The sequence below is a fragment of the Periplaneta americana genome, chromosome 8, assembly GCF_040183065.1.
Source record: "Periplaneta americana isolate PAMFEO1 chromosome 8, P.americana_PAMFEO1_priV1, whole genome shotgun sequence".
NCBI lineage: Eukaryota > Metazoa > Arthropoda > Insecta > Blattodea > Blattidae > Periplaneta > Periplaneta americana.
This window is the reverse complement of record NC_091124.1, coordinates 94631154-94645628: the sequence shown is the minus strand read 5'-3', so window position 1 is coordinate 94645628 and position 14475 is coordinate 94631154. Positions and strand designations below refer to the sequence as shown.

Here is a 14475-nt window from a genome sequence, read left to right as displayed (position 1 = left end):
ACCTCAATAATGAAAGCTGACGCAACGGCATGCGAGTCACTAGTCCAGCCCTCAAAAGACGGCAACAAACCGTTGACGCAGACAGCTCCAGACCCATTGCAGTACTCCAACGTCGACTCAACACTGTGGATGAAGCTGCACGGTTTGTCACGCCCATGCGGACAAGATGGCGGTCATCCCGTGCTGTGGTCACATTACGTGGTCCAGTACCCCTCGTCTCTCCGTACGACCCTCTTCTATCCACTGGTTGCACACACGCATCACTATCGTAGATGCATGCCCTGTACGAGGCGAAATGTCACGGTATGATAAACCTACTTCCCGGAGACCAACCATTTTGCCACGTTCGAACTCGCTCACGTGCTGATACTGCGCCCTTCCACGTCGACTAGACATGCCTGCACTAGCTTTCACGTTTCCACTTCGTTTGGAAGCTCTACACTGACTGAGCAAAGCATAACATTGATCTTGCTTGTGACACGAGACGTCGCTGTTGGGTCGGGTTGGGCTGTGTGTACGCCATTTCTTTGAAAACGTAATCAATTATTGGTGGTAGGCCTACACTGTTCTACACATCTCCGAATTTGGAGCCGTTCGGGCCATTCTTTCTGGATGTTGCACTTTTCACAAACAATAGTGTACCTACATACGAGGCGCATCCAGAAAGTAAGTTTCCCGATTTTTTCCCCCTTGAAAGTAAACGTAATTAGCCGTGTCAATTGCGCATGCGTAACAGATCTATGACGTATCAGTCATACGCCAGCCGGACAGGTCCCGCCTGGTACCAGTAACGTGGCAGCAATGGTCCGAAATGGAAGCTCTTATTCCTTCTCCCGCCGCCTGCGAGGTTCGGTCGGTGATAAAGTTCTTTAATGCACAAAGCATTGCGCCAATTGAAATTCATCGGCAACTCTGTCAGGTCTATGGGCCGAACAACATGAGTAAGCAGATGGTGCGTCGCTGGTGTAGGCAGTTTTCCGAAAGTCGTCAAAGTGTCCAGATGAAGAGCGCAGTGGGCGACCGTCCCTCATCAATGATGATCGTATTGAGCTGGTGCGGCAGTGCATCATGGAGAACCGTCACTTCACGATTACGGAGTGAGCAGCCATTTTCCGCAGATATCGCGATCCTTGTTGCATGAGATTGTCACTAAGCACTTGCTGTTCAAAAAAGTGTGTGCCAGGTCGGTGCCGAAAAACCTGACACCCGAACACAAAATGCAACGTTTAGGAGCAGCACTGACATTTATGCAACTGTATCACGATGACGGCGACGAGTTCCTCGACAGGATCGTCACGGGCGATGAGACTTGGATTTCGCACTTCACCCCGGAAACCAAGCAGCAGTCAATGCATTGGCGGCATAGTGGATCTCCGGTCAGGACGAAATTCAAACAGACGCTGTCGGTACGGAAAGTGATGTGCATGGTGTTCTGGGACAGGAAGGGCATTCTGCTCATTGACTTCCTTCCAAGAGGTGAAACAGTGAACGCTGCCCGTTACTGTGAAACACTCGAAAATTGCGACGTGCCATTCAAAACAAGAGGCGTGGAATGCTTACTGCAGGTGTTGTGCTCCTCCATGACAATGCTCGTCCACATACGGCTCGGCGCACAGCAGCTGTTTTGACGGAATTTGGCTGGGAGTTGTTTGATCATCCACCCTACAGTCCTGATCTTGCTCCCAGCGATTTTCACGTTTTCTTGCACCTCAAGAAATTCCTGTCCTCCGGTGAGCGTTTTGGCAACGACGAAGAGCTGAAGACGTCTGTCACACGCTGGTTCCATTCACAGGCGGCAGAGTTCTACGACAGAGGGATACAAAAGTTGATCCCACGATACGAGTGTCTCAATTCTGATGGTGGCTATGTTGAAAAATAGCTGAAACATTGCTGTACCTGTTGCCAATAAATGTTTTCCTGAAAGTGTGTGTTCTTTTTTTTAAAAAAATAGAGAAACTTACTTTCTGGATGCGCCTCGTATAAACCTATGTTCGGAAAAAGAAATTGGCTACTCTACCCCATTATCTCCTGGCTTAGTTGCCTCATGAATGTTGTCTTATTGGTGGCACTTATTATGAGCTTTCAAACAGTTTTCGGACTGTTGACTGAACATACAACCAAATTTTTATTTTCAACTTTTATAAATACGCTTCTTGGGAGTAGGCTAGTAATTAAGTTACTCTATAAATGATTTTCTTTGTTTGTTATTTTCTGTTATTTATATACCGTATTCTTATTATCTGAATCAAACTTGTATACAGCTTTGTAAAGACAGGCATAGTTGACCAGTAGTAACTAATTCAATTCCCAAGCAATTATAAGTGATAGATCCTAATTAAATAAGGTAATAATTATTTCAACAGATTTCAAACTGGTTCATTGTAGTCAAGCCAATCGGAGAACCTCTCACTGATTATAATAAACAATCGTAAGCAACGAATAAACCTATCTCTATTAGTTACCTGTCAAACTGTTGGACCATCACCGGCGATGGTTGGACAAGCATTAATATTACAATAGTTATTCGTACTAGTGATTTCAAGTACGGTATTGCAGTCATGCTATGTAGGTAAGCATGTGAGTTAAAATTAAATTATGGTTTATTTAACGACTCTTGCTACTGCAGAGGTTATATCAGCATCGCCAGTGTGCCGGCATTTTGTCCCCCCAGTAAACCTACTAATATGAGCCTGTTGCAATTAAACACACTTAATTGCCATCGACCTGGGCGGGATCGAACCCACAACCTCGAGCATAGAAGGCCAGCGCTATACCAACTACGCTACCGAGGCCGACGCATGGGAGTTACGTCAAATATTATTTTATGTTTACAAAATAAAAACTACAAATACACAAATAGTTTCCACACAAATACCATTAGTAGAAAATCTATAATATTACAGATTTCAAAGAAAACAACAAAATTTAAGCTTAGAACATATTTTTTTTTAATTCCGCTACATTGCAGGAGGTTTTCGATTATCGCCGTGACCCCTCCCCAAGATTCAAAATCCGCTACAGTTGTGCACTCTATATCAAGAGGGCTAGATATATTATAGCCTTCTTGCTCTACATATGTACAGGTGGCGGCATTAAGCCACCTTCGAGTCCACCGCTGTGAAGTAATGGTCAGCACTTCTGGCTATGAAACGAGCGGGCCCGGGTTCAAATCATGGTTGGTTTTTTTTCCCCCGGAATTTTCCTTCAACAAATTGAAGCAGAAAAGCAGAATTGCTGGGTAACTTTATACGTTGGACCTCGGACTCATTTCGCCATTATTAATTCACATATCATCATCATCCATACAATAACCCGGGTTAAGTTCACGATGCAGTGTGCTGTACTTGTACAAGAGTGCGGCCGTTCGGCTACCCAATCATTCACAGAATAGGGTGGGAAGCACAATAAGCCTCAGGCTGCAGTGTAAGCTTTCGGGTCCTTCCTCCGTACAAGAGAAAAAAAAGGCACCTTCGCATTGATGGATCGCAAATAAAAGATCTTGCGAATAGAGTGACCAACTTCAGCTTTTTAGGAATTGCTTCTGGCTTCGAAAAAAAATTATAAACAGAAGTCTAACATACGGTATTTCGCGAGAAATCGCCAGTCTATTTTTTTTAATATCCTTATTTTAAGCAAAACAAAACATTAATAGATAATAGATTCTAGTGATTCTGGTACTGTATTTAACTTTTTTTTTATTTCACAAGTGCAGGAATTGCCCCATATCACCCAATACCTTCATCCAACATTTCCGGAATACCTCATCATTTGTAATAAGAAATATATGCATATGCATATTTACACCAGAGCTGCATGTCTTAATGAAAGTTAGTAATTACATGTTCCATGTTTAATTAAGACGATTGACGCATGGTTGTTCGAACATAGCCTATGTATGCATATGTTGTACGTTTGTGCATTTTTAGACATTAGGAACATATTTCATTCATATTTTTATTATTTTTTTGTAACGAAAACTGTTTTTAGTTTTCTGGACTTTGGTAAAAACATGTAGTACTTATTACTTACTTTAGATTAAATTATGGTTTATTTAACGCGTTCGCAACTGCAAAGGATATATCAGCGTCGCTGGTGTGCCGGAACTTTGTCCCGAAGGTGTTTTTTTACATGCCAGTAAACCTACTGGTCCACACCTGTGGAGTAACGGTTAGCGCGTCTGGCCGCGAAACCAGGTGGCCCGGGTTCGATTCCCGGTCGGGGCAAGTTACCTCGTTGAGGTTTTTTCCGGGGTTTTCCCTCAACCCAATATGAGCAAATGCTGGGTAGCTTTCGGTGCTGGATCCTGGACTTATTTCACCGGCATTATCGCCTTCATCTCATTCAGACGCTAAATAATCTAAGAAGTTGATAAAGCGTCGTAAAATAACCTACTAAAATAAAAATAAATCTACTGACATGAGCCTGTCGAATTTAAACACACTTAAATACAATCGATCTGGACCGGGATCGAACCCGCAATCTCGAGTATAGAAGACGAACGCTATACCAACTATGCTACCGAGGTCGACTATTTACTTTAGCTTTTGGCGCATTTTCTCGACAAAATTTATTCAGAGCTCCTTGATTTGACTTCGAGAATGTGTAAATTGGGCGAAAATCAATAATTTGCATGTTATCTAATTAGTTGCTAGGCCTACGTACGACTTTAAGGTGTATATTCTTGGATAGACTTCAGTGTAGGGTATAGGCGACTGAAGTTGGTGTATTTTTTTAGTAGGTTATTTTACGACGCTTTATCAACAGCTTAGGTTATTTAGCGTCTGAATGAGTTGAAGGTGACAATGCCGGTGAAATGAGTCGGGGGTCCAGCACCAATAGTTACCCAGCGTTTGCTGGGATGAGGGGAAAACCCCGGAAAAAACTCAACCAGGTAACTTGCCCCGACCGGGAATCGAACGCGGGCCACCTGGTTTCGCGGCCAGACGTGCTAACCGTTACTCCACAAGTGTGAACAAGTTGGTATATTTTGATGTTCCTTGTATAGGGGTCGTTGTGATGCATTAATGAGTTGGTTTGTTGTTTTGTCCCGTAAAAATAAAAAAATCAGTCTTATCCGATCAATTTCGATAGTTCATAGCCTACATATTCCGCAAGTCAAATCAAGGAGTTCTGAATAAATTTTGTTGAGAAAACGCGGCGTCAGCGAACATAAAGAATGATGGTCTGAAGATGTAGAGGGAAATTAGCGAAGTGCTTCAAGGATACGGTAGTGATTTGGACGTTAATCCTACCGTGTTGCCGAATTGTAAGTTTTGTCCCCTAATATAGACCTAGTAAGAACTTTTTTTGTGTACAAGTTTATATTTATGGGCAGGAGAAACAACCTGAATCCTAAAAAACATGAAAAAGAGTATTGTGTTACAAAGTCATGCTGTCATAAGATAAAATAAATTGTCTGTGTCAAATTGGTTTTAATTAAGTTAGCAATAGCCAATAAGGGAATAATTAAGAAATTAAAGTGACAGTGTTTTTCTTTATTCCCAATAATTTGAATATTTCCAATTATATGACTAGTAATTACTGTTTTCGTAGGATCCTATACTGTGGTATGTTTGCCGGCTCTTCAACATTTAGTCACAGTCATAGGCGAAGTTATGGGGCAGGGGGGGAGGCAAGGGGGCACTGCCTCCCCAAATATGTCTGAACTTTTTTTTACCTATAAAAGCTAGAAAATATTGAATTCAAAAGATCTATTTTGCTTTTGTTTATGATTAAGTTTCTGTGCTTAAATTGATGAATTAATGTCTTCAGATCATGTGTCTGGACTATAATACTCATATTTATTTTAAATTTCTGAAAGTATAAGAATTTCTATACCTCACTTGAGGAATGGAAGTACTGTAATGTTTTTTTTTTTGTAACAGCCTGTACTCATATGTCAGAAGTCTGCAGGTGTTCAGGCCGCCACTTGGAGATTTATGAATAACATACTGCAGAACAACGCAGAAATAAGAAACGTGATTCCAGTAAAATGTGTAAACTTAAAGACGAGATTAAATAAAATAATTAGACACGATAATTTAACACGAGAAAGACACATAATACGTTTTCCGAAGTGATATAGTGTTAAAAGTTGTGTAATCAAGATGTATAAATAATTAGAGTCTACATTTCTTATGATATCTTCAGGAAGGTAAGCTTCATATGAAAATTTTTCTGTTAGCACTTTTACGTAGTTTTATTGATGCATGCATATGTTTCTGTATGAGAGAGAAAAAGAGGGAGATTGTTTTAAGTTATGCCCTATTATAATTTGTAGTTGACCTACAATTCAAGCCCTATACAACTCGGTCCGATACATCGCGGCTATGGATGTAACACTATATGAAACATGCTCCCCGAAAATACCTTTACTAAATGATCATATATCGATTGTTGTGCCACGGTTAATCTATAATGGGAGAGGAGGTAAAAGATGTCCCCCATAGCTCCGTTATATGGGGATTCTAAGATTTTGCTTTGCCCCCAAAGAAACGGTTCTCTCTCCACCTATGGTCACAGTGCACATTTCGACATTTATAAATGCATATTTTCTGCATATTTTACGATATTTAGTTGTTATAATTCTCAACACTGCTCTCCATTGATTAACTCGGCAATGTTCATCCTATAGATACCGAAAGAGCTTAGGCTTAAGGTAGATTTGCAGTATGAAAACCTGAAAAATCGGTTTCCGTTTCGATATTTTTCTTAATATACCCTCCCCCAGGTCCAAGTGATAAGGCTACTGTCTCTTTGAAGTATTAAGTATGAAAAAAAGACATAATTCTGTAGATTAATAATAGATTTTCAAATTAATGTACAAATTAACGTTTACGAAAATATTATGTTTCAAAACATAAGCATTCATTATGCGATTAATTTTTTTACAGTATAGTTAAGAAAGAATTGGGACAAGCTTGGAATATTTTGTAGAGAGAGGTCATTGTGTGACAATGGATCTGTGGGATATCCGGTCCTTTTCTAAAAGTACAGAACAAAATGGAAATAAACGTTTTATTAATCCAGAAACAGAATTGCTGGGTAACTTACTACGGCGTTGGACCTCGAACTCATTTCACCATCATTAATTCACATATCATCATCATCATCATCATCATCATCATCATCATCATCCATTACAATAGCTCCGTCCACACCTGTGCGTCTGGCCGCGAAACCAGGTGGACCACCTTGTCCCGGTCGGGGCAAGTTACCTTGTTGAAGTTTTTTCCAGGGTTTCCTCTCAACCCAATAAGAGCAAATGCTGGGTAACTTTCGGTGCTGGACCCCGGACTCATTTCACTGGCATTATCCCCTTCATCTCATTCAGACGCTAAATAACCTAAGATGTTGATAAAGCGTCGTAAAATAACCTACTAAAATAAAAAAAAATACAATAGTTCAGGTTAAATTAACGGTGCGGTGTGCTGTAATTACTTGTACAAGAGCGAGGGCTGTTCGGCTATCCAGTCGTTCATAGAATAGGACTGGTAAGCACAATAAGCCTTAGGTTGCAAGAGTCTTGGGGTCCCTCCTCCGTACAAGGTAAAAAAACACACAAACGTTTCAGCTCTGATCGTGATCAGGGGTTTCCGTAATAATGAAGAATCTGCTAATAGTTCAGATAATAGTGCAAATGTTGGTGCATCTACATTTAGCTATTTTTAGCTTTATTTTGTACTACTAGACAGCCATTTTTATTAAGCATGGGTTGGCGACAATGCGTGCGGTAATGGAGTTTTCGCGTGTTGGCTAGTCTCGTGAGATACACGTGTAGAACGCGGCAATTTTCTTCGGTCGTGCCGGTAGTGTTTATATTATATTTTTCGTGTACGTTAGTTTCCGTAACTTTCAGGGAACATTGCGTTAATTATTTCTTGCCCTGAGTGATATTTATAATATACATTTGTAAGTCGTGAACACGTAGTTACGAACGTCTCGTTTTGTCACTGTCATATTTTTATGATGCTCTGTAGCTTCGATTAGGTTAAAAGTAATTTAGTAAGTTAATATTTTGTTCAATTATAGGTAAGTAGTAAATTAGTTTGTGATTGAAAACTAAAATAAACGCAGAAATAATAAGTAAAATGGATTTCCACTGAGGTTATGTTAATTTATTTTAATTTATCTGTTTACAGGTCATTAGATAAACAGAAATAGTTTATGCAGATAAAAATGACACACATATTACGAAATCGTGCTGCCTGGTATTTATTGAAACGTAAAATGAGTAGATATAACTGTTCAAGCTGTATTGATGTTTCGTCAGACGTTTCAATAGCATTGAGAAACCACAGACCTGTCGTTGCATTGGAATCGACAATAATTACACATGGAATGCCATATCCTCAAAATCTTGAAGTGGCTCAGCAAGTTGAGGAAACTGTCAGAAAGGAGGTAAACAGTATTTTGGTTGACATTTGGATTGTGAATAAGGACTATGCATATGATGTAGGTATGAATTTTGCCATTTTAAAAGAAAAGTAGGTGTTAAAATATGTCAAATGAAAGTAAGCTTACCTTAAAGAAAAATTTTGAGGTGGTACTGCTCCTTCCTCCTTTCCTTTAGCGACTGAGACTGATCTGCCGAATGATGTCTGGAGGTGACCCATGTATCTGCGACTGTAAAGGTATCCCACAAATTCAATGGCGACCCATTAAGTTTAATTGTCATTAGAGACTCTTAAAGTTTTCACCAACAAACTATTTTTTTCGGCAGTTTTGATGCTATGAGCAATGCTGAAACCTCGTTCACACGCGGCAGTTGACAGAGGCACTGAACGGACTTTCCGTATTAATTTTTCCAGAATAGGCAAAGCATTAAAGGTTAGAGAGCCTCACTTGTACTCTCTCCATTGTGACACAGCAGTGAAGGCTGTTAGCTGTGAGTAATGTACTTTGTTTCCTTTTGTCCATAATAAAACATTTTATACATTTTTCAATTTCCCTTACCCATTGAATCCTGTACCTGGACCCAGTTTGGTATTAGCATTGTGAAGCACATTCCAATGATCTTCAATCGAATATCGCGAATTTCTATTCCTGCTGATATAATATAGTTGCCATGACTTATGGTATGACCCTCTTGCTAAACATGATAAATATAAAGATGTCGCCATCCTACTCCTACTCATCCTCCTCCTCCTCCTCCTCCTCCTCCTCCTCTTTCTCACCATCACCATTACCATCCTTCTCCTTTCTAGTAGTAGATCTAGTGCCCTATTATGGTCTCCAATCATTTCTTGTAACGTTTTCCAATAAGTCTAATAAAAAAAAAAAAAAAAAAAAAAAAAAAATGTGACTGATATGTGACACTGCTTTCAGTCAGTAAATCTGTATCAGGACTGAAGGATGTAAATTTCAATTTCAAATTACTTTCTACTGACAGTTTGTTTCTATATTTATTTTTCGAGTACACCAAGGTTGAAAAGACATGCTTACACAAATATTTTGTTGAAAAACCCATCAAGTATAGGTCGCACCAGGGATTTTGGCAGATGGATTTTCTTGATGTGAATTGGAGAGCGAGTCCTCACCGCTGCAAGATCGGCTGTTATCTCTGTCGCAGTGGAATGGGTAGGACATAAGAGTAAACATGCACGTCCGAGTATTTGTGCACTCTGGACAGTCACCTCCAAAAACTAAACAAGTATTACAGTAGCCTATAATGTGTCTTTGGTATTTCCAAGAAACTTGTTCGATTAATTAAAATGTGTCTCAATGAAACTTACAGCAGAGTCCGTATAGGCCAGTTTCTATCTGATGCTTTTCCAATTCACTGCGGGCTAAAGCAAGGAGATGCACTATCACCTTTACTTTTTAATTTCGTTCTAGAATATGCCATTAGGAAAGTTCAGGATAACAGAGTGGGTTTGGAATTGAACGGGTTACGTCAGATTTTTGTCTATGCGGATGACGTGAATATGTTAGGAAAAACTCCACAAACGATTAGGGAAAACACGGAAATTTTACTTGAAGCAAATAAAGCGATAGGTTTGGTAGTAAATCCCGAAAAGTATATGATTATGTCTCGTGACCAGAATATTGTACGAAATGGAAATATAATCTTTTATATATGGAAATATATATGTATATGGAAATATGTTAATCCTTAGTCAATAGATAAGACTGAGTTTTACGAAATACTGAACGTTAAGGGATGGAAAATGGGGAGGCAGTAATGATCAAAATAATTATACTGATTAATTTTTTTTAACCAGCAGACATGCAGCCTTTAAATTTAAAACAAAGATTCACTCATAAAATTGGGTTAGACTATTCATCTGATCTCTCAGAATTGTTCCTAAAATGTATAAGGAAAGTAAAAAAATTCAATTTCACTAAACTATATTTAACTAGAGACGTAAAATTTAAAATGAAGGTTTCTCTCTACAATATTGGTTAAACATTCTTAGATTTTTTTAAATACCATATCCTAAGGTACTGATGAAAAGGCAGAAGGGAGTGAGAAATCTCATGTCATCCGATCTCAATGAAAGTCGTTATCTGGGGATCTTTGCGATCACAGAATACGAATAAGGTATTATTTAGTCCGACTTTGTCCCTAAAGTGGTGGAGTGGGAAAAAAATGGGTGAAAAATTAAAATAGTTATCTTAGGGATTTTCGAGACGAAAGTTACGAATAATACAATTTGTGCGAATTCAATATGGCAGTTTCAATATTATGAATTATATTTTAAAAAATTGAACATTGGATATCGCACAGGTAACACATGTACAGTATTTAAGGGGGTATGTAACACCTTTTGATAGTAGGCCTATGCATTTAGTAAAATCCAAAGTGTAATTTCTACATATTCTGAATGAATGTTGTGCTGGAATTTGGTATAGTCATCAGCCAATACCTCTAGATTAATAAACAACTTTTTAGAAACCATAAAATACAGTATTTATTGTGAATGGTAATTATATTTTTCAATTGGTGCAATTTGTGCAGGGAAAATTGGTTTCTCCGATATTTTGTACGATTTCGAATATTTTAAAATGCTTTCTTCTCTGTTCTATTGACAATGTGCGTGTGAAGAAATTATTGCTCTTGTAATATCCATTACAATCCTATTTATTATACTCTTATATAAATCTAACTTCCACAGCATGCAATTTTACCCAATTAACCAAATTATATTTTGATTATTAAGAAGAATCGTAATTTTATTAACTTGAATTGTCGCACCACCAGTAGACGATCCCTAGATTATTACTGGACAAATCTTGTATATTGATCTGGTAAGGGTAGGATTATATATATATGCGCAATGCAATGCTTTTTTCTTTTAATTAAGAATTAATTTAATTTAGAAAATGTAGGAGACGTATTGTAAAATCATCGCGAACGGAAGTCATTTACATTTATTAAAAGTATTCTTTGAGTAGGACTGTACCGTGGAAATATGAACGACTCAGAATGTTATCGCATCTCATTCTCGCAGCTTACACAAACAATATTGGCTCGCCTACTGGAAATGTCATCGAGGTCATTTGCCAAAATCGGTGCCTCCGACTATACCTCAGAGTATTTTAATTAAAAATAAGACTGAATTAGTCTCATGAATCACTGGTTTTAGCAATGAGTCATACGAGAACTCTTTCAGGGAATTATCCTGTGCTGATGTTAGATTCACTTTAAATCATCTTCTACAAAATGATCTTTTATCCATTGTTTCCCCTCGTCTAGCAGAGGAAAGTAATATCTAAGGCTTTAAAATGCTGTTTGGTTTTGAAGCATCCGCATCAACTGTCATTGAACATGAGTCCAAAAGTCACCAGAAATGCACGAATGCCAAATATCGCTTCCTTCTCTCTGTTAATATTTTTGACTTCACAAGTTACTACAGTTGAAAGCATAGGCCTACTATTTTGTTATAATATTACCCATAGCTATCTAAGAACACTGCCAGACATTCACTTTCGTTCAGTATTCAAACTAACTAAACATTATTTATAAACCAACCACATTTCGATACTTAACACTGCAAGTTATTTGATTTGTGACTGACGTTGTTTCGTGACCCACCAAACCTTATGACGAATTAAAATGTAGGACAGCTCACTGAAAAACACTGTATAAAAGCAGCATCATCTGAGCATAGTGGTTGCAAGTAAATGTTCGGAAAGAACTGGTTGACTCAAGCTGTGTTGACCTCCTTACCATGTTTTCTTTTAAATATTATACACACAATATTTTTCCATGCAAATAATAATCATATGATTAACAAATATCTTCCTGATATCATTCTCTCCTTTCAATTTACTAAAGAATAAAGTCAGAATTCGTCAGCATATCTTTCAGAATTCTGTCATCTTGTGAAACAATGTCTTGATTATTTCTAGACATACTGATCATAAATTAAACTCAGATTTTCAAGTCATGTAAATTATAGATTGGTTTGGTTTCGTATATTTTCTTTAATATCTCTATAATGCTCAGTTTAGAGAAGTATTGTACATAGAATTCTTTTGTTCAACAGAGTATGTTTACAAATTTTCCCACTAGAATAATGAAAGAGATGGCTCACTGCTGATTTCAACACATACCTACCTACTGTGTGTGGTTTAGATTTTGTCTTGATTATCGCTAGATAGTTTCACTCTGTATTGTTGAATTATGTGATATGTTCTTTACTTACTCACTTACTTACTGGCTTTTAAGGAACCCGGAGGTTCATTGCTGCCATCACATAAGCTCGCCATTGGTCCCTATCCTGAGCAAGATTGTTGTTGTTGTGTTCTAATGTTGTTGTTTTCTAATGACAATAAAGTCATTTGACCTCTTGCACTCCAATATTTTTCAAAGATATTATCATGACCAGCCAATGAAGCACAGATTTTGAGGCCTAAGCAAGATTAATCCAGTCTCTATCATCATATCCCACCTCCCTCAAGTCCATTTTAATATCTTCCCATCTATGTCTCGGCCTCCCCAAACGTCTTTTTCCCTCCGGGCTCCCAACCAACACTCTATATGCATTTCTGGATTCGCTCATACGTGCTACATGCCCTGCCCATCTCAAACTTCTGGATTTAATGTTTCTAATTATGTCATGTGAAGAATACAATGCCTGCAGTTTTGTGTTGTGTAACTTTCTCCATTTTTCTGTAATTTCATCCCTCTTAGCCCCAAATATTTTCCTAAGCATCTTATTTTCATACACCCTTCACCTATGTTCCTCTCTCAAAGTGAGAGTTCAAGTTTCACAACCATAAAGAACAACCAATAATATAACTGTTTTATAAATTCTAACTTTCAGATTTTTTGACAGCAAACTGGATGATAAAAGCTTCTGAAGCAAATAATAACAGGCATTTCCCATATTTATTCTGTGTTTAAATTTCCTCTCGAGTATCATTTATATTTGTTGCTGTTGCTCCCAGGTATTTGAATTTTTCCACCTCTTCAGGGGATAAATTTCCAATTTTTATATTTCCATTTCGTACAATATTCTGGTCACGAGACATAATCATATACTTTGTATTTTCGGGATTTACTTCCAAACCTATCTCTTTACTTGCTTCAAGTAAAATTCCCGTATTTTCCTTAATCGTTTGTGGATTTACTCCTAACATGATATGTTCTTTACAGTATTTTATGTTTTTTTTTTTTCTGTAGGGGGCAGTGCCAGCAACAATAGCTATTATTGGAGGTCGCATCAAAGTTGGTCTTGATCCAGAAATATTAGCAGATTTTGCCAGTTTAAATGTGCCTGCTATCAAGACATCTAGGAGAGATTTTCCGTATGTTTTGAGCAAGGTATGATGATATATAGATTATTATGCTTGAACTCATTTTCAACATTCATCATTAAGGCAACCCTAATGTATGAAAAGCATGACTTTTGCTCGTAGGTTTGCTACTTTTGACCAGAATCATGTTGGTTGAGGGTCTATAAAATATAAATTTTAAATATATATATAAAAGAGCATAATTCCTAAAAATAAAGTGTAAAGAATAATAAAGCATCTTCTAAAATTCCTTTGGAAATACATTTAAGTTAGGTAGGACAAATAAAAAACTAAATTCTTTTCTGTTAATAAAGCTCATTTTTGCTGTTAAATATTCAGTGTACACAAATAAATTTTTTTTAGAATGATGCGTATTGTGAATATAATCATTTTTATACAAAAAAGTTAGTAATCTTTATTTGAAAAACAGAGTAACACAGTATGGGTATTGGTCGAAAATGGTGGTATATTTTCCTTTACATGATTAGACAAACATTTATTCGTAACTATTACAGAAATTAATAAAAGAAAGAGATTTTATTTATTTGTAAAAAAAAAATAAAAGATTTATGTTTCCAGTTGAAAAACTTCTTCTGACAAAAAAGATTTAGGCTTAAAGGGTAACTGCTTTGTTTACTTTTTGAAATTAATGTATTGGGAATCCTTTTGTGAAAGAACAAATTATAAAATTACATTTCTGTGTATAAACTTTTTCAGTCTTTAGTCACAAAT

The 14475-nt window shown here is 37.5% G+C and overlaps 1 protein-coding gene across 2 annotated transcripts in view; it reads left to right on the top strand.

Moving 5' to 3' along the window:
• Window positions 1–7736: 7736 nt before the first annotated feature.
• LOC138704893 (pseudouridine-5'-phosphate glycosidase-like) overlaps window positions 7737–14475 on the top strand; it is a 436469-nt gene continuing 429730 nt past the window's right edge. For both annotated transcript variants that reach the window (XM_069833284.1, XM_069833285.1), the window contains exons 1-3: window positions 7737–8031; window positions 8142–8400; window positions 13631–13771. In XM_069833284.1, the coding sequence (XP_069689385.1) occupies window positions 8167–8400; window positions 13631–13771 (375 nt within the window). In that variant the 5' untranslated portion in view covers window positions 7737–8031; window positions 8142–8166. The remainder of the gene's footprint in view (window positions 8032–8141; window positions 8401–13630; window positions 13772–14475) is intronic.